General features: G+C 29.1%; 4 protein-coding genes across 4 annotated transcripts; all 4 read right to left on the bottom strand.

Annotated features, from left to right (window-relative positions):
* Positions 1–1196: 1196 nt before the first annotated feature.
* LOC111683444 (activity-regulated cytoskeleton associated protein 1-like) lies at positions 1197–3623 on the bottom strand. Its single transcript, XM_023445516.2, has one exon. It carries the CDS (start codon positions 3449–3451, stop codon positions 2711–2713), a length of 741 nt encoding a protein of 246 aa, XP_023301284.2. The 5' UTR covers positions 3452–3623; the 3' UTR covers positions 1197–2710.
* Positions 3624–6566: 2943 nt separating this feature from the next.
* On the bottom strand, positions 6567–7655 carry LOC111683445 (activity-regulated cytoskeleton associated protein 1-like). Its single transcript, XM_023445517.2, has one exon. It carries the CDS (start codon positions 7442–7444, stop codon positions 6713–6715), a length of 732 nt encoding a protein of 243 aa, XP_023301285.2. The 5' UTR covers positions 7445–7655; the 3' UTR covers positions 6567–6712.
* Positions 7656–8808: 1153 nt separating this feature from the next.
* On the bottom strand, positions 8809–11387 carry LOC111683448 (activity-regulated cytoskeleton associated protein 1-like). The gene has a single exon (XM_046955073.1). The coding sequence runs from the start codon at positions 11213–11215 to the stop codon at positions 10574–10576; it is 642 nt and encodes a 213-aa protein (XP_046811029.1). The 5' UTR covers positions 11216–11387; the 3' UTR covers positions 8809–10573.
* Positions 11388–17163: 5776 nt separating this feature from the next.
* LOC111683443 (activity-regulated cytoskeleton associated protein 1) lies at positions 17164–18163 on the bottom strand. Its single transcript, XM_023445514.2, has one exon. It carries the CDS (start codon positions 17977–17979, stop codon positions 17233–17235), a length of 747 nt encoding a protein of 248 aa, XP_023301282.1. The 5' UTR covers positions 17980–18163; the 3' UTR covers positions 17164–17232.
* Between the last annotated feature and the right edge of the window lie 2779 nt (positions 18164–20942).

The following is a 20942-nucleotide window of genomic DNA, read 5'->3' as shown; positions in this document are numbered from 1 at the left end:
AGTCGAAAAGTCGACTTTTCATAAAATGCAAACTATAGAACCCTATTGTTAATGTCATACGAAAATTTATGAAAAGACAAATTTAAAACCAGTTTTAATTCAGTTCTGAGCTGGGGAACAACTCTCGCGTCATCGCTTCTATTTCTTAAGGACGGTCAGGCTTGTGCTTGTTACTGGGCTTTCGACAGAATTACTTCTCACCCCGAACTAATTTAATGCACTACTTCGTATAACTGTTCTAAGTTATGCGTTGGCTTCATTAAACGCATGCTTTCGTTTTGCCTCAGAGTGAGGTTATGTTTTTAACTGGTGGAGACCATAAAATACTCACTATATAACCTGGTGGAGACCATTAAAACTCTAAAACTTATTTCTGCTGGAGACCAATAATACTTTTGATAAAATCAAGTCCGAATGCTTCAACTTCCTATACAAAGGTATAGTTCGTTTGGTGGGGTTTTCTCTGGACAAACGTGTGATAACCACTTTTATGGGGGGCTTAAACTAACAAACAAAATTAACTAACTGAGTACTCAAAAAGAACATTTGAAAATTAATTTTAATTTAATCCCTTAAACTTTCAATTAAAGATTGTTAAAATGTTAAAGTTTTCTTTATTTAAAGGCGAGCTTTTCTGATAAAGATAATCTTCATTCTGGGGTTAAACCTGGTTTAATATATGTTTCGTGTTTTTCAGGCAATATTAACTAAGTTAACTGATTCTAGATCCATAACTGAAAACATAATCATCAATTAAGGTCGGCCTAAATTTGTTCTGAGTTTAAAGTAACAGCAAGTTAAATCTTGTTTAACTCAGTAGCAAGAAACCCGCCCTAATAAACATTTTCTAGTTTGTTTAATAAAAATTTCAAAATTCCATTTGTTTGTGGGAAATTTTCAAAATTTTCTCTAATTTTAGAAAAAAATCTAAAAACCATTAAAAAAATCAAATAAAACTCAAAAAGAATTAGTTTTTTTTTTGTATAAAAAGCATTGTTTTCAATTTATTAATTTTTTTTTTTGGCTTTTTTGAATTATTTTTACTTTTGTCTTTAAAATTTTGATTTTTTTTCAAAATTTCTTAAAAAATATATACAAAATCTTAAAAGCTATATAAGTTTTACAATAACAATGCTTAAAACTAAAAAAGTACTTATTAATTAAAATTCAAAAAAATAAACAAAAAAACCAGACAATTTATAAGATTAACTAAACTTTCTAGAGTTCTAAAAAGGCCCACCTCCGCTAAGAGCGCTAACTCATGAAAATTTATAAAGATTTTTATTAAAAATTTCTAAAAGAATATTGTCGTTAGTTTTTTTTTGTTTACAAAAAATAAACTTTAATTAATAAAATTTTAAACTTAGAGTTAAGAAAGCCTTAAAGTTTTGGGAGGATTTCTTTTGAAACACTAAAGCAAATCTTAACCTTTAAAATTAAGGCTGGCGTGCCATTGGTAGTATTTTTTTAATTTTTTTTTTTTTTTTGGTTAATTTTAAAAAAGTACTAACTAGCGTGCCAATTGTACGAATGGCGACAACATAGCCATTGTAGTACAATTTCAAAAAGTGTAATAAACACTCAATATATATAAATGTATATTTGTTTTGTAATTAGAGAAAATTTTAAAAATAAATGACAAATAAATATAAAAAAATAAAGTTAGGCGACAAAACAAAATGGGTTAAAATTATGAAAAATTTAAAGAAATATTTTAAAATTTTTGCAAAAAAAAACTTTTTAAGAAAATTTTTTAAAATATTAAAATATTTCTAAAAGTTTTAATAATTTTTAGCCAAAATGTCAAGGCTAACTAGATTTTTTATATTTATATCATAATATATTTTCAAAATTTTTTAAAATTACTAAAATTTCCCTTGGGAAAAAGGTTTCTGTTATATTAGTTGCTAAAGACAAAAGTTTTTAAAAAAATAAAAAACTAAAATTTTATTTTCAGAAAAAAATTTTCAAATAATTGTTTAAAATCCTTAAGATTTAAAACAAAAATTTCAAAATTTTTTTTTCTTTAAAATTAAAGTTTTTCTTTAGAAAAAAACCCATTTTCTTCAAACACTTAATATAACAGATTGGTTATTTTTCCAAAAAAATTTTCAAATTTCTTATAACTTTAAAACTTAAAACAAAATTTTTCTTGTAAGTTTAAGGGTTTTCACAAAAAAAAATTAGTTAAAAATTTCAAATTATAAAAAATTTTCAAAATTTTTAGAAAAATTACCTTTTTAAGTTAAAATGTGGTTTATTTGTATATGTTTACTTATTTGTTGCATGTAAATTTCTTTAAAATCTAAAAAGATTTTTTAGAAATAAACTAACTAAAGATCCAGGCGTTCCTAGCCTGTGTAAAGCTGGTTTGTAAAACTAGCCTAAACTTATTATATAATAAGCTACAGCAGGCGTTACCTCTTATTAAAAGCTGAAACAAATCTATACAAATTATGTTAAATTTACAAAATTTTTATATAAATTAAAAAAAAAAAATAATAAAAAAATTTATATAAAATTAAGAAAACTTACAAAATTTGTCTAGAAAACTCTCAGGCAATTAACTAAGAGTGGCCTATATAAATTTTACTACTAAAAGAGTTTAAACTCTTTCTCTTAAAATGATGTCATTTACTCTTAAAAAAAAAAACTTTTTTAAATTTTGAGCAAAAATAACATCAATTCTCTTCAATTTTTTGCTGCTACTTTAGTCGCCATTGTTGGATGCCTCATCGGCATTTTTACGTTTGCGGCATTGTTCAAAAGTGTGACCACGGAAATTACAATAAGTACATCTCTTAGTGCCCTTGGCCCCCTTAACGGGACCCTTTTGATTTGCCTCATCTTCCATCATATTATGCTCGATAACACGACCTTTTTCCAACAATTCTCGGAATGTTTTAAAATCTTGACGAGCAATATGTTTACGATATTTGATATTCAGCAAACCATAAACAAAATCAATTTCAGTTTCTTCATCATGTCTACCCTCAGGCAATTGAGCCAATAGGGCTCTCTTCTGACACACAAAAGTATCGATAGCGGTTTTATCATCTTGTTTCTTATCGAAAATATCCACATAGATTTGATAGGCCGGTTTGGTGGGCGAGAAATGATCACGTATTAAAGCTAAAACATCATTCCACGATTTTGCTTCCTTACGCACACCCTGCCACCAGGTTGAGGCCAAACCATAGAACAACAATGAAACACCCTTTAGAGCATCTTCATCACTAATCGATTCGACTTCTTTGTAGGTCACTATGCTGGTAATAAATTCTTCAACAGCTTCATGATCACGTTGACCGCCAAAGCGATGATAACAATTACTAAAACTTCCTTTAGATTTGGTTTCTGTCACCACAGTACCGGCGGCGGCTGCCGAAGCACGTACCGATTCTATGAGTTGTTGTAATTGTTCAGTTGTCATTTGCACCATTTGAGCCATTTTGAAGGAATTTTATTTTTAACACTTTTGTTTAACCGCAAAAAAATAAAGAAATTGGTTGTTGGTTTTCTTTTGTGGATAATAACAAAGCCACTGGAAGTTTGGCGAATGTTATTGTATTATACTTTTAATAGGTGGTCGTTGCGTTTTGAAAACTCGCAGTAGACTAAAGAATTTCATAAACAAGTGGCGGTATATATAGTCGGTAGCCGGCTAATGGTGGGAGAGTGATTTTTTGTTTTTCTCGGTATTAGTACATATTAGTCATCATCAAACATGAATAACTCTCTTTGATAAGATTTAATACTAAAGTTACCTAATGTGTTAATTGGAAAATCAACGTTATGTGAGTGAAGTTACTAACTAATTAACTAACTAACTAATTAACTAACTAACTAACTAACTAACTAACTAACTAACTAACTAACTAACTAACTAACTAACTAACTAACTAACTAACTAACTAACTAACTAAATAACTAAATAACTAAATAACTAACTAACTATCTATCTTTCTATCTATCTATCTATCTATCTATCTATCTATCTATCTATCTATCTATCTATCTATCTATCTATCTATCTATCTAACTAAGTAACTAACAAACTTACTAACTAAGTAACTAACTAACTAAGTAACTAACTAACTAAATAACTAACTAATTAACTAACTAACTAATAAACTAACTAACTAAGTAAGTAAGTAAGTAACTAACTAACTAACTAACTAACTAACTAACTAACTAACTAACTAACTAACTAACTAACTAACTAACTAACTAACTAACTAACTAACTAACTAACTAACTAACTAACTAACTAAATAACTAACTAACCTACTAACTAACTAAATAACTAACTAACTAACTAACTAACTAACTAACTAACTAAATAACTATCTAACTAACTAACTAACTAACTAACTAACTAACTAATTAACTAACTAATAAACTAACTAACTAACTAATTAACTAACTAATAAACTAACTAACTATGTAACTAACTAACTAACTAACTAACTAACTAACTAACAAACTAACTAATTAACTAAATAACTAACTAACTAAATAACTAACAAACTAACTAACTAATAAACTAACTAACTAAGTAACTAACTAAATAACTAACTAACTAACTAACTAACTAACTAACTAACTACCTAACTAACTAAATAACTAACTAACTCACTATCTATCTATCTATCTATCTATCTATCTATCTATCTATCTATCTATCTATCTATCTATCTATTATCCTATCTATCTATCTATCTACCTATCTATCTATCTACCTAACTATCTATCTATCTATCTATCTATCTATCTATCTATCTATCTATCTATCTATCTATCTATCTATCTATCTTTCTTTCCATCTATCTATCTATCTATCTATCTATCTATCTATCTATCTATCTATCTATCTATCTATCTATCTATCTATATATCTATCTATCTATATATATCTTTCCATCTATCTATCTATCTATCTATCTATCTATCTATCTATCTATCTATCTATCTATCTATCTATCTATCTATCTATCTATCTACCTAACTATCTATCTATCTATCTATCTATCTATCTATCTATCTATCTTTCTTTCCATCTATCTATCTATCTATCTATCTATCTATCTATCTATATATATATATCTTTCCATCTATCTATCTATCTATCTATCTATCTATCTATCTATCTATCTATCTATCTATCTATAAAATAAAATCTTTACCATTTCCTAATGGGTTATTCTAGTGTTAAATTATTTCATCAATTTATTAAATTCTTATTTTTATTCTCTCTCAAATTTAATTTTTGTTGTTTATGAACAACAATCGTTGAGAGACCCTAAACTAATCGATTAAAGAGAATTTAATAATGAAATTCAAATACATAGTTAATATCTATTATTGTACCCCATACTAATTATTAATCGCGAGTATGGTTAACAAATAACACGTCAGTATTAGAAATTAGTTAATCTTTTGGTAATGGGCTAAGGGGGGTTTTTTCTGCCCAAGCATAAAAAACTAGGTCTTCTTATCTGATTTTTTATAATATAATTATCGGTGGATAATTACAGTAATACTTATAGAATTTTCGAGAAACTCTATATTCAGATATATTGGAAGGATTGAATTTAGTTGTAGAAGTTTACTTTGGAAACTCCCTATTAACATAGGATTCCTTATTAGACGTAGGTACAACCGTTTTTGATTAGGACCCTAAAAGGGTCCCAAAGGGTTCGCATTTAGCGAACCTGTGTAAAATGTTAAATTCGGCCATGCCAAATCTTAATCTAATATAAGCAAAATTAAATACTAATGTAATGCGTCGTAAATTTTAAATAAGTTGTATATGTCTGTTCCATATATGGACTTAAATCTTTATATGTATTTAGATCGATTCTTTTGTTATATATTATATTATTATATTTATTTATTATATTTTTGATTCATATTCATAGAAACATCGATTTTCAATATAGAAACTTTAATGTGGTCTTGGGTCAGTTGTTAGACTGAATTAAAAAGTGAAATCATTAATTTCTTAGGACAAATAATTTTTTGAAAAGTTAATGGTCAATTATAGATTGATAATCATTATTTCTTAATTGGCGCTTTATTAAGGGACTAGGTCCAAGGTACGCCATACAAATATCGAACACATAGAACTAACTTTTCATTTAATAGCATTTAATGCATAAACAGTATGTATGTTTCTCCGGGAGGCACTTGCCTGGGACCTATGCGTAATCGTGGACCTAAGTATACTTCACATTCACATTGTTAAACAAATGATATTCATTTTGCATAAATATTAATGGACAATTTTAAACCTCACGCTTCCGATATTAGCTTAATTTCAAAAGTCAAATGTAGAGTTAGCTAGATCGTGTTAGAATCCAATAAGGATCCATAATATATATAATACAATAAAGTTATAGTTATTTTAATTATAATTTTGTTGTACATTTTTAGTTCTAGTCTAGTAGTAACTGTAACTAAGAATTTATAAAATTTTCGAAAGTTTCAAAACTTCTGGAACCAAAACAAAAAATCGCTGGAATAAAACAACAAGATATGTATTTAATTTTAACGAAAAGCACAGCTTTTGAAATTTCCTTTTATTCTTTTAAATTTTGTTTAAATCTTAAATAACATTTACAAAATATTTTACAATAAAAAATCTTTAAACTAAAAATTATAGCTAAAGTTAATGACTAGAATCTGAAGTATAAAAAGATCTTAAATGACTTTAATCCTCTTCATTATCTTCATTAGTTTTACGTTTGCGACATTGATCATATGTGTGACCACGGAAATTGCAATAAGTACATCTCTTAGTGCCCTTGGCACCCTTAACAGGACCCTGTTGATTTGCCTCATCTTCCATCATATTATGCTCGATAACACGACCTTTTTCCAACAATTCACGGAATGTCTTAAAATCTTGACGAGCAATATGTTTACGATATTTAATATTTAGCAAACCATAAACAAAATCAATTTCGGTTTCTTCATCATGTCTGCCATCGGGCAATTGGGCCAATAAAGCTCTCTTCTGACACACAAAAGTATCGATAGCGGTTTTATCATCTTGTTTCTTATCGAAAATATCCACATAGATTTGATAGGCGGGTTTGGTGGGCGAGAAATGATCACGTATTAAAGCTAAAACATCATTCCACGATTTTGCCTCCTTACGCACACCCTGCCACCAGGTTGAGGCCAAACCATAGAACAACAATGAAACACCCTTTAGAGCATCTTCATCACTAATCGATTCGACTTCTTTATAGGTTACAATGCTGGTAATAAATTCCTCAACAGCTTCATGATCACGTTGTCCACCAAAACGAGATGAGCAATTACTAAAACTTCCCTTGGACTTAGTTTCAGCTACTACAGTACCAGCTGCAGCAGAAACACGTACCGATTCGATAAGTTGTTGTAATTGTTCTGTAGTCATTTGCACCATTTGAGCCATTTTAGGAAAGAGTTTTATTATTTTTTAACACTTAAGACTTGAAGACGTATAATCTCTATTAACAAAGCCTCTGGTATTTGGGCGAATGTTATTGTGAAATTTATTTAAATGGTCGTTAAGTTTTTGAAAACTTGTAGCAGACTAAAGTTTTCCCTAAACAAGTGGTTGTTTATATATTCCATTTGCCTGGGTTTTTATGGTGAAAGAGCAATTGTTTTAATGATATATTAGTCATCTCTAGTATAAATAAATATTTCTCTTTTATTATTAAGACTATAGTAGCAAACGTTTTATGAGAATTATTTGGGGTTTCCCCTTCTCTTTTAATACTTATTCGCATTAGACTTGTTTATTAGTTCTAATCGAGAGAGCTTATTATTGTAATTTGTTTAAATATTTGAATTCAGTTTTATTAATGTTAATTTCATCATTTTTACAAATACATTTTGTGTTTTGCTCTCAAATTTAAACATATATTTTCTTTGTTATTTCTAAAAAAATCAATAATCTTTAAGAAATCCATAAAAATAAAAATTCTTAGAACTTTTCAGATCAAAATTTTCTATATTCTATATTTAGACAATTATTGTGCTGAAATGTTTTTGTTAGAATTACAAAATGATGGTTTAGAGCCAGTAACTGGCTGTATATCTAGACAGATATAGAGCCAGTAACTGGCTGTATATCTAGTAACTGGCTGTATATCTAGACATATATAGAGCCAGTAACTGGCTGTATATCTAGACAGATATAGAGCCAGTAACTGGCTGTATATCTAGACAGATATAGAGCCAGTAACTGGCTGTATATCTAGACAGATATAGAGCCAGTAACTGGCTGTATATCTAGACAGATATAGAGCCAGTAACTGGCTGTATATCTAGACAGATATAGAGCCAGTAACTGGCTGTATATCTAGACAGATATAGAGCCAGTAACTGGCTGTATATCTAGACAGATGTAGAGCCAGTAACTGGCTGTATATGTAGACAGATATAGAGCCGGTAACTGGCACGATAAAGTCAAAAAGTTGTAAAAAGTCAAAAAAACGGAAAAAGTCGAAAACTCGAAAATAGTAGAATAAAGTCAAATTCTCTTAAATTGTCGGAAAAACCCGAAAACAGTCAAAAAATAGTCCAAAAAGGTTAAAAGAATCCGAAAATAATCAAAAAGTCGCGAAAAGTGGAAAAAAATCAGAAAAAGTCGGAAAACGTCGAAAAGTCTACTACTTATAAAGTACTAAAAGTCAACTTTAAATTAATGAAAAAAGTCGAAAATTCGACTTTTCATAAAATGCAAAAAGTCGAAAAGTCGACTTTTCGTTTTAAATATAGAACCTTAATTTCAAGTAAAACACATAAACGAATTTTAGTTTCTTTTATAAAAAATAATTGACTTTTTCAATATTTATTTAGTTCTTGCATTTGCTTTTTTTCTTTGGCTGTAGTTTGTTCTTCTTTTTTCCTTTTTTGAAAATTCTTAAAAACTAGTTTACAAATTGCAAAATCTGAGTAAAATTTATTTATAACAAACTAAAAAAATAATAATATTAAATAAAGTTTTAAAAACTAAACAAAAAACCAGACAATTTTCAGTTGCATTAGGGCTGACCTCCAGAGAGCGCCAACTTTTAAATGCTTGGCAAAATTAAATTAGACTTGTTAATAGTTGTGAGATTAAAAGATATTTGTAGTTATGTTTTTTGTTTAGAAAAAATAAACTTAAGTTAATCGTAGTGACGATAAGAGAAAGTTCAGAAAGCCTTAGAGTTTTTTACAGGATTTCATAAAACTTAAAAGCGAATCTTAACTTATATATAGTATAAAGACTGGCGTACCTTTATACGAGATTTAAAAATGTTAAACATTTGAAAAATCGTAGTAAGGTGTTGTCAATTGTACGAATGGCGATTATATAGCCACTATAGTACAATTTAGTTTCATATTGATTTGAATAAATAATATTCAGTTTTTCAAAGTTTTTTTTCGCAAAGCGAAAAGTTTTTTGCCTTTATAGAAAATTAAGAAAACAAATGACAAATAAATCTGGATCACAGTTTGCAGATAAGATTTTCAAAAATTATTTATCACTAAAGCAAATACTTTAAAATTTCTTAAAACTTTTCAAGAAAAGTTCTTAAGAAAATAAAATAAAACTTAAGTTTAAATAATTTTCTAGAATATTATCTGCAACGCTGTGGTTCCATATTTATATCATAACATTTTCAAAATTTTCCACAAAAGCGGGAGTTTCCCCAAGGGGAAGGTTTTTGTCATATTAAGTGTTAGAGAAAAACACTTAAAGAAAATTTTCTATTTTTTTCCAGCATAAATTTTAAAATATTTGTTTAATTTCGAAAAAAATAAATTAAAACAAATATTTCAAAAATTTTACTTAAAACTAAAAATTTTCTTTAAGTTCAATTTTCAAAACATTTAATATAACGATTTTCAGCAACTTTCTTAAAATAATCAAATAATTTATAACTTTAAAACTTAAATCTTAGTTTTCTTTAACACTTAAAACAAATCAGACACAAGTTCTAATTATGTCAAGGGTTTTGAAAAATTAGATAAAAGTTTCAGTTCTTAAAAAAATTCAAACATTAAAAGAGAGTCACTGGATACACTTGGATATAGAAAGATATCCGACTTATGATGCAATAATTGCATATAATAACCCAAGATTTCTTTTAAATCTAAAAGATTTGTAGAAATTTACTTTTAAAGACCAGGCGTTCTTAGCCTGTATAGCCGGTTTGTTAAACTAGCGTAAAATATTAATAAGGAGACGTAATCCCCTTAATCAAATGCTAAAGTAATTCTATACAAATTAAAAATATTTAAAATTTTTATATAAATTTGAAAAAAAACAAAATTTAAAAAAAAAATAAAACGTTCAAAATTTGTATAGAAAACCCTCAGACACTTAACTAAGAGAAGTCTATATAAATTTAATTGTAAAAGAGAGATTAACGTTTCTCTTTAATGATGTCATTTACCAAACAGCGTATTTCCTTTCTCAGCATAAGACCACTTATGGAAATCCAGTTTTGTCACTTTCTTAAGACAAATAAGTTGGTAGTATATATAGTCTTTTTGTGACATTTCTCATATATAACCTTTTGCTTTAGTGTCTCTGACGTCTTTTATCCTGATGACTACCTTCAGCTTCCAACATATTATGTTCTATAACACGACCCTTTTCCAATAGCTCACGGAATGTTTTAATGTCTTGACGAGCAATATGTTTACGATATTTGATGTTGAGCAAACCATATACTAAATCAATTTCAGTTTCTTCATCATGTCTACCATCGGGCAATTGAGCCAATAGGGCTCTCTTCTGGCACACAAAAGTATCAATAGCGGTTTTGTCATCTTGTTTCTTCTCAAAGATTTCCAAATATATTTGATATGAAGGTTTAGTGGGTGAGAAATGATCACGTATTAAAGCTAAAACATCATTCCACGATTTTGCCTCCTTACGCACACCCTGCCACCAGGTTGAGGCCAAACCATAGAACAACAATGAAACACCCTTTAGAGCATCTTCATCACTAATCGATTCGACTTCTTTGTAGGTCACTATGCTGGTAATAAATTCTTCAACAGCTTTATGATCACGTTGACCGCCAAAACGAGATGAACAATTACTAAAACTTCCTTTGGACTTGGCGGCAGCAACTACAGTGCCAGCTGCAGCAGAAACACGTACCGACTCGATAAGTTGTTGTAATTGTTCAGTGGTCATTTGTACCATTTGAGCCATTTTATAGAAATTTTCTGTTTAACACTTTTTTAATTTAAGATAAATAATAAAATTTCAAAGACAATAACAAAGCCACGACTATTGGCGAATGTTATTTTGAATTTATTATTGAAATTTAAAATGTGGTCGTTGCGTTTATAAAAACTCACAGCAGACTAAAGTGTTCTCCGATATAGCACTAGTTTATATAGTCAATTGGTGGCATACGTTGGCAGAGAAATTGTTGTTTAGTTGTGTATTAGTCATTTCATATTTCTTTTTTGATTTTTTAACACTTTTAAAACAACAAATTAAATAGAAGAACTATGATGAAATTGTTTAACTTTATTATAATAAAGTGTTATAAACAATAATAAAGACTAGATACTAGCCCATATACTAGAATATAGACTAGATTATAGACTAGACTAAAAGCTAGACAATAGACTAAATACTAGACTACAAATTAGACTATAGATTTGACGACAGACTAAACTATAGAATAAACTATAGACTATACTTTCGACTGTAGACTAGACTAAAGACTACACTACAGACTAGACTAAAGACTAGACCATAGACTAGATTATAGACTTGACGATAGACTAGATTATAGACTAGACTATAGACTAGACGATAGACTAGATTATAGACTAGACTATAGACTAGATTATAGACTAGACTATAGACTAGACTATAGACTAGACTATAGACTAGACTATAGACTAGACTATAGACCAGACTATAGACTAGACTATAGACTAGACTATAGACTAGACTATAGACTAGACTATAGACTAGACTATAGACTAGACTATAGACTAGACTATAGACTAAACTATAGACTAGACTATAGACTAGAATTTAGACTAGACTATAGACTAGACTATACACTAGACTATAGACTAGACTATACACTAGACTATACACTAGACTATACACTAGACTATAGACTAAACGATAGACCAGACTAGATTATAAACCAGACTAGACTCTAGACTAGACTATAGACTAGATCATAGACAATAGACTAGACAATAGATTAGACTATTGACTAGACAATAGGCTAGACTAGAGACTAGACTATAGACTAGACAATAGACTAGACTATGTATTAGACTATAAACTAGACTCTTCTCTGTTGAATCTTGAAAATGAATTTGTAAATTTACAAAATATTTTAATTTTCTTTTATAATCGATAAAACAAGTGTTAAATAAATAATTTCAACAAATTAACAAATACAATTTTTTTCTCTCTTAATGTTAATTTATATATATTTCTCTGATATTTAAAAAAAATGTGAGAGTAAATTTTTAAAGAAAACATCTTAGAATTTTAACATATAATTGTATTGAACACAAAAATAATTGTGGTAAAAATTATGTTACTAACTGTAAAAAGTTTTTAAGTAATTTTAATTTAAAATTTTTTAAATAATCTTTACTAACCAAATTTAAAGAAAAATCAAACCAACCACTATAGAAAATCATATAACGGACGTACATAGAGTTTTTTGTGAAATATTTATATAAAAAACTTTTATCTTATCAATAACATAATTAATGGGAAATTGATAGAACAATTTGTTGGCACAGTTTTTCTTTCAACAGCAAATATTAATTTGTAGTCAAAATTTCAAAAAAAAAAAAGAATTCATATTAGTGTAAAAACATGCGGTATTCCCGGTGGGGAATTGCCCAAGGGAATAAACCGTATCATCTTATAATCCTATTATTTTAACGAGCTGATGTCATTTGAAGGCAAGTAGGTACTTACCACAAATGCTTACAAGTAATTAGGAACGATGATCGTCATAGCTTCACAGGCATAATGGCAGATAAATTAGAAAGTATTTATATAACATAGTAAGAGTAAGACCTTCTTAAACTACTTCTAGGTAATCGAGACGATATACAGTAGTCATTACAGGTAAGTAATTACAATTGAAAAACATTAATTTTACTATTGAACCAGAAATCGAAACTATTGTATTATGTCCATGTTCATGTTTGTTACTTGACGATATCCATATAAGGCCCATAATCTTAATCTCAATATTGTGCAAAAATTTTATATGTATTATTATACCCACCATCGAAATATTAATCGTACAGCCATTTTCTACGTCTTTCTGTTAGACCTGGTTCACACTAGGAAACTTTTGTTGAGAAACTTTTGATTTTATGTGTGAAATAAAGAGATGGTTTATATTTCTTTTTCTTTCTCTCACACACAAAAATCAAAAGTTTCCCAAAAAAAAGTTACCTAGTGTGAACTAGGTCTTAGAAGCACGACGATAGAGTCCAAACATACGGAGCTAGAGAACTGGGATTGTCAACAAATTTATTGATATTTGTTTGGTACTTCGGCAGGAGCTGTCAAGACGATGAGGGAAAGAAGAGAGTACTGTTCATTTTCTCTGTCAGTGTCTTGCCCTAGCGGAGCATTGAGATTGAATCTGCTAGGAGCCAATGTCATGCACCATTTAACGGACTTATCCGAGATTGATATCTGAAGAATAGATTCAATTATTCGTGCGACAAAATGGTTTGCATAGGAAATCAGAGACTACGAATTGAAGTGAACTAATACGCCAACCGTTTTCTATTTTCAGATATCACAAGGTGTTTAGAAGTATGGACCAAAGTGTGTTCCCTATGCGAACAGCAGAGGACAAACTGTTAATTGCATTTTTCTTGCATTGAATTTAGTTAAATTTTTTACTGTTGTATTGTTCTTCGGGAGATATAGCTTGACCCATAGGACTGTCATACGATTTAAATTAATGTAGATATAACCGTTAGAGACCTAAAATTTTGTCGTTGTCTCTTTAGTATCAATATGATTATTTGCGACAAGAAGTAGGCGAACTAACAGCAGAGGGCGTGTCATCTACCATATAAATTAAATACAAAACTGTCTTGGAATCTATTATAGTTAGCATGATAAAATTGGGCACATAGGACTTTAACAAGTAAACATTTTGGACAATAAATTATCGGACTACCAATGAGGAGAGCGGATCCCGCCCATATGATCTGAACATTTTGACAAAAAAGGGGGACTTTCGCACCCATAAAAATTTTTTAAATTTTACATGAAGAACTTTGACATTCATGTGAACATTTGGCTAATATAGGGCGGACATTCAATGGGGTGAGGGGTGCTTGTTACCTCCCATATGAATTAAATACAAAATTTCGTTTATCTGGGAAACCAAAAGAACTAAATTCTTTAAACTTTGAACAAAAAAAACTTTAATATTCATCAGATTATTTTGGAGAAAAAAGAGCGGAAAGGGCGGGCATTCAATGGGATGGGGGTGTTTGTTACCTCCCATATGAATTAAATACAAAATTTCGTTTATGTGGGAAACCAAAAGATCTAAATTCTTTAAATTTTCCACAAAAAAACTTTAATATTCATCAGATTATTTTGGAGAAAAAGGAGCGGACTTTCATCTGGGGGTAGGGAGGTTTATCTATCCCCTTTAGAAATAAATAGAAAAATTCGTATATCTAAGAAACTAGAATCTTAAAATTTTACATGAAGAACTTTTACATTCATGTTAACGTTTACAGAATAAAGGGAGGTCTTTCCAATGGGGGGGGGCTTGACACCTCCCATATGAATTAAATACTAAATTTTATTTATCTGGGAAACCAATAGAACTAAATTCTTCAAACTTTTAACAAATATTTATCTGATTATTTTGGAGATAAAGGAGCGGACATTCATCTGGGGGTAGGGAGGTTTATATATTCCCTTTAGAATTAAATATAAGAAAAATTCGTATATCTAAGAAACTAGATTCTTCAAATTTTACATGAATAACTTTTACATTCATGTTAACATGGACAGAATAAAAGGAGGTCTTTCCAATGGGGGGCTTGACACCTCCCATATGAATTAAAATTTCCACAAAACCTTTAATATTTATCTAAACATTTTGGAAAAAAGCGGACTTTCAAATGGCAGGGGATTTAGAGCCCTCATATGAATTGAATAGATAAATTCGTATACCTAAGCAACTATTAGAGCTAAAATCTTGAACATTTAGAGAATAAAGGGCGGATTTTCGACGAGCCCCTTGGTATCTCCTATTAGAATTAAATACAAAATTTCTTAATGTTCGGGAAAAAATTGTTCACACAAACATTTATTTCGTCGAATCCCCCTTTAAAAATCCCAAGTAAAACACACAAATATTTTTAGTTTTTTTCCAATAAAAAAGCATTGACTTTTTTTAGTATTTATTTAGTTGTTGAATTTGCTTTTTTTTCTTTTGCTGTAGTTTCTTTTTAATTATTCTTTTTTTCAAAAATTCTTAAAAACTAATTTACAAAATGCAAAGTCTGAGTAATTAAAAAAAAAATACAATTTTTGCAATGCTAATAACTAAAAAAAATATATAATGAAATTAACTAAAGTTCAAAAAAATAAACAAAAAACCAGACAATTTTCAATAAGAAAAAACATTCAAGTGTTGCATAATGGCCCACCTCCAGGGAGCGCCAACGCTTAAATGTTTTGCAAAGTTAATTTAGACTTATTAACAAGTTTAGCGATAAAAAGCTATTTGTCGTTAAGTTTTTTGTTTACAAAAAATAAACTTAAGTTAATCGTAATAATATTGAGTGAAAGTTAAGAAAGCCTTAGAGTTTTTGGAGGATTTCATAAAACTCAAAAGCGAATCTTAACATATAAAAATACTGGCGTACCTTTATAAGCGATTTAAAAATGTTAAACATTTGAAAAATCCTTGTAAGGCGTTGCCAATTGTACGAATGGCGACAACCTAGCCATTGTAGTACAATTTAGTTTCATATTGATTTGAATAAATAATATTCAGTTTTTCAAGTTTTTTTTCGCAAAGCGAAAAGTTTTTTGCCTTTATAGAAAATTAAGAAAACAAATGACAAATAAATCTAGATCACAGTTTGCAGATAAGATTTTCAAAAATTATTTATCACTAAAGCAAATACTTTAAGATTTCTTAAGACTTTTCAAGAAAAGTTCTCAAGAAAATAAAATAAAACTTAAGTTTAAATAATTTTCTAGAATATTATCTGCAACGCTGTGGTACCACATTTATATCATAATATTTTCAAAATTTTCCACAGAAGCGGGGGTTTCCCCAAGGGGAAGGTTTTTGTCATATTAAATGTTAGAAAAAAAAGTCTTAAAGAAAATTTTCTATTTTTTCCAGCATAAATTTTAAAATATTTGTTTTATTTCCAAAAGAAAAATTAAAACAAATATTTCAAAAATTTTACTTAAAACTAAAAATTTTTTTTAAGTTCAATTTTCAAAACATTTAATATAACGGTTTTTAGCAACTTTCTTAAAATGTTCAAATTTTTCATAACTTTAAAACTTAAATCTTATTTTTCTTTAACACTTAAAACAAATCAGACACAAGTTCTAATTATGTCAAGGGTTTTGAAAAATTAGATAAAAATTTCAGTTCATAAAAAATTCAAACATTAAAAGAGAGTCACTGGTACGCATGGATATAGAAAGATATCCGACTTATATATATGTTTGTATGCAATGATTGTATATGTAAATACATAATTTCTTTTAAATCTAAAAGATTTCTAGAAATTTTCTTAAAAGGTCCAGGCGTTCTTAGCCTGTAAAGCCGGTTTGTAAAACTAGCGTAAAATATTAATAAGGAGACGTAACCCTTAATCAAATGCTAAAGTAATTCTATACAAATTAAAAACATTTAAAATTTTTATATAAACTAAAAAAAAAATAAAACATTTATATAAAAATAATAAAACATTTAAAATTTGTATAGAGAAACCCCATACACTTAACTAAGAGAAGTCTATATAAATTTAATTTTAAAAGAGAGTTTAACGTTTCTCTTTATTGATGTCATTTACCAAATACTCATAGTACTTTGCTATAAAAGACCATGAGGGCTGATTTCTTATTTATATATATATATAGATGAGATAAAATGACATCATGTTTTTCAACTTTTTTTTTTGGGTTAAGTTGTTATTTGTTGTTGTAGTGTTGATTTAGTCGCCATTATTGGAGGCATTATCGCCATTTTTACGTTTGCGACATTGTTCAAAAGTATGACCACGGAAATTGCAGTAAGTACATCTTTTAGTGCCTTTGGCACCTCTAACAGGACCCTGTTGATTGGCTTCATCTTCCATCATATTGTGCTCGATAACACGACCTTTTTCCAACAGTTCACGGAATGTTTTAAAGTCTTGACGAGCAATATGTTTACGGTATTTGATGTTCAGCAAACCATAGACAAAATCAATTTCGGTTTCTTCATCATGTCTACCATCGGGCAATTGAGCCAATAGGGCTCTCTTCTGGCACACAAAGGTATCGATAGCGGTTTTGTCATCTTGTTTCTTATCGAAAATGTCCACATAGATTTGATAGGCTGGTTTGGTGGGTGAGAAATGGTCACGTATCAAAGCCAAAACATCATCCCAAGTTTTAGCTTCCTTGCGCACACCTTGCCACCAAGTTGAGGCCAAACCATAGAACAGCAAGGAAATACCCTTTAAGGCATCTTCATCACTAATCGATTCCACTTCTTTGTATGTTACAATTGAGGTGATAAATTCTTCAACAGCTTCATGATCACGTTGGCCGCCAAAGCGGGATGAACAATTACTGAAACTACCTTTGGACTTGGTTCCTGACACAACATTTGCGGCTGCTCCACTGGCAGCTGAAACACGTACGGCCTCGATAAGTTGTTGTAATTGTTCAGTAGTCATTTGCACCATTTGAGCCATTTTGTTAGAATTTGTTTTTTTTTATCACTTTTGAACTAAAATTAACACTTTGTTGTTTTTGTTGCGATTAACGGTGTATATTATAACAAAGCCACTTGTTGTTTGGCGAATGTTATTTTTAATATTTAACCGTTGTTTTTAGAGTTGGTCGTCGCGTTTATGAAAACTCGCAGTAGACTGAAGTATACCATCGACTAGCAGCGGTTATATAGCCCTCAGCCGGCTCGTGAGAAAAGAGAATGAGTAACTATTAGTTGTTGTTGTCATTAATCATCACCAAAAAAATATCTCTCATTGGTTTTAACACTATTATACCTTTAGCTAGATTACACAGTAATGACAACTGTTTTAGTGTTTTACCACCAATACATTAGTGGATTGAAAATTTTAATCCGAAATCTTGAAGCTGTCATTTAGTTTGGGAAATCCCATCATTTGGGCATCTGGAAAAAGCTAATCTGTATGCTTGTACATTTCTTTAATTTATTATAGCAGGTAGTTGTTTATTATTTGAAAGTAGGTAAAAAACTGCACTAAAACTTAACTAGAGCTAAATTTGAACTGAACTGGAACTGAAGTAGAACTGAACTGGAACTAAACTAGAACTGAACTGGAACTGAACTGGAACTGAACTAGAACTGAACTGGAACTGAACTAGAACTGAATTAGAACTAAAATAGAACTGAATAAGAACTAAACCAGAACAGAACTGAACTAGAACTGAACTAGAACTGAACTAGAACTGAACTAGAACTGAACTAGAACTGAACTAGAACTGAACTAGAACTGAACTAGAACTGAACTAGAACTGAACTAGAACTGAACTAGAACTGAACTAGAACTGAACTAGAACTGAACTAGAACTGAACTAGAACTGAACTAGAACTGAACTAGAACTGAACTAGAACTGAACTAGAACTGAACTAGAACTGAACTAGAACTGAACTAGAACTGAACTAGAACTGAACTAGAACTGAACCAGAACTGAACCAGAACTGAACCAGAACTGAACTAAAACTGAACTAGAACTGAACTAGAACACAAATAGAACTCAACTAGAATTCAACTGGAACTGAAAAAGAACTGAACTAGAACTGAACTAGTACTGAACTAGAACTGAACTAGAACTGAACTAGAACTGAACTAGAACTGAACTAGAACTGAACTAGAACTGAACTAGAACTGAACTAGAACTGAACTAGAACTGAACTGAACTAGAACTGAATTAGAATTGAACTAGAACACAAATAGAACTCAACTAAAATTCAACTGGAACTGAAAAAGAACTGAACTAGTACTGAACTAGAGCTGAACTTGAACTGAATTAGAACTGAACTAGATCAGAACTGGAACTATACTAAAACTGAACTAGAACTAAACTAGAACTGAACAAGATCTAAACTAGAACTGAGCTATAACTGAACTTAACTAGAACTGAATGAACTTAAACCCAACTTGAACTGATTTCGAATTAAACTAGAACTAAACAGATCTAGACCTAAACTTCCTGCTTTCACTCCGTCCAAAAATATGTAAAAATCTTAGAATAAAGTTTTTTTTAGTTCCAAATAAATCCAATAATATTTCAGTAAAAAACGCCAAATTAGCATTATTGTTTGTTGGCATGCAAAGAAATCTTATCATTTATTGATTATGTTTGAAATACTAAAATATTAATATTATCTATTTTTATCAATATTTAATTAATGTTTATTAGTAAAAAGAAAATGTTAACAAATAAATAATTTATAAGTAGAAAATTTGAAAAAATGTTCTATAGTTTCCAGAACATATTTTTTTGAAATTTATTTGGTTTCTTTAATTTTCATTTATTACAAAAAAATTTGGTAATTTTTTTGTATATATTCTCACTCTCCAAAAGTTAATTTAAATGAAATAAATTTGCTCTTTTAAAAAGAGTGCTAGTTTGGCCACAAAACCTATTATTTCCAAGAATTTTATTACTTGTGTATGTTTCTATATACAAATTTCTATATCAAAGAGCATGTATTGTTTGGTTTTGCGCACTCTACTATAATTAATCTGGTAATGGTCTTGACCTCAAATCTAATTAAATAGAAATCGTATATATTACATTCTAAAGGTATTTAAAAACGTTTTATGCCGATTAATAGCTGATGACCGTTAGACTAAGGGTGTAAATTTGTTACTTTTCAATATCGGCTGATGTTTTCTTTTACTTTGATAACTTTGATGTGAAATATTTTCTTAATAGTGGCCTATGAAGTCGTTGATGCTCGAACTATAAATGAAATGTTTGTGGTTGTATGCATAGATGAATTTGAATTTATTTTTGTTATTGTTTACAATAGATGGTGAAATTTTGAAAACGAATTTTAAACAAAACCATCAACTACCAAATGACGCACTAACTTACTTTAAGTAAAACTAGTTCCAATATTTTTTTAAAGAAATTAACGTTTCTTTTAGCGTTTACCAACATTTTATTTTTAGTTTTTATTTAATTTCAATTTTTTTAAATTTTTAAAAAGTTTAAACTTATATTATGTTTATAATTTCAAAAGCTAATTTTGCCAAATTTTGGGACGTTTATGAAAAAAACTTTAATCACTTAAATTTGCATGACTCATAGTCAGAACTAATAACACTTCAATGCTTAAAGTCTACAATTCCTAGAACAATTAGTCATAAAGATCCTAGAATATCAAAAAAGTTTTCGATTCAAATTGAAATAATTGCATTAAACTGACTTTATTATAGAATTTTGACAGCTTTAGCCTAAAATTCCTAGAATAACTAGATTTCTAGTTAACTTTATTTTCACTCCAATATCTGAATCCTTTAACAAATGTTTGCTAAAACTTGAGAGCATTACATTTATAGGTTAATCGGCTTGATCGGCTTTGAAAATGTTTGAATAAATTATTTAGTTCTAAAAATCTATTAGCTATATTTTCTAGAAGAGAATAAGAAAGATAATA

This window comes from Lucilia cuprina, chromosome 6 (genome assembly GCF_022045245.1).
Source record: "Lucilia cuprina isolate Lc7/37 chromosome 6, ASM2204524v1, whole genome shotgun sequence".
In the NCBI taxonomy this organism is placed as follows: domain Eukaryota; kingdom Metazoa; phylum Arthropoda; class Insecta; order Diptera; family Calliphoridae; genus Lucilia; species Lucilia cuprina.
Note: the sequence above shows the minus strand (reverse complement) of the source record. Positions and strands in the feature narration are given on the sequence as shown.

Coding starts and splice junctions, on each gene's coding strand:
- LOC111683444 (XM_023445516.2), bottom strand. CDS start 3,451: ATGGCTCAAATGGTGCAAATGACAACTGAACAATTACAACAACTCATA.
- LOC111683445 (XM_023445517.2), bottom strand. CDS start 7,444: ATGGCTCAAATGGTGCAAATGACTACAGAACAATTACAACAACTTATC.
- LOC111683448 (XM_046955073.1), bottom strand. CDS start 11,215: ATGGCTCAAATGGTACAAATGACCACTGAACAATTACAACAACTTATC.
- LOC111683443 (XM_023445514.2), bottom strand. CDS start 17,979: ATGGCTCAAATGGTGCAAATGACTACTGAACAATTACAACAACTTATC.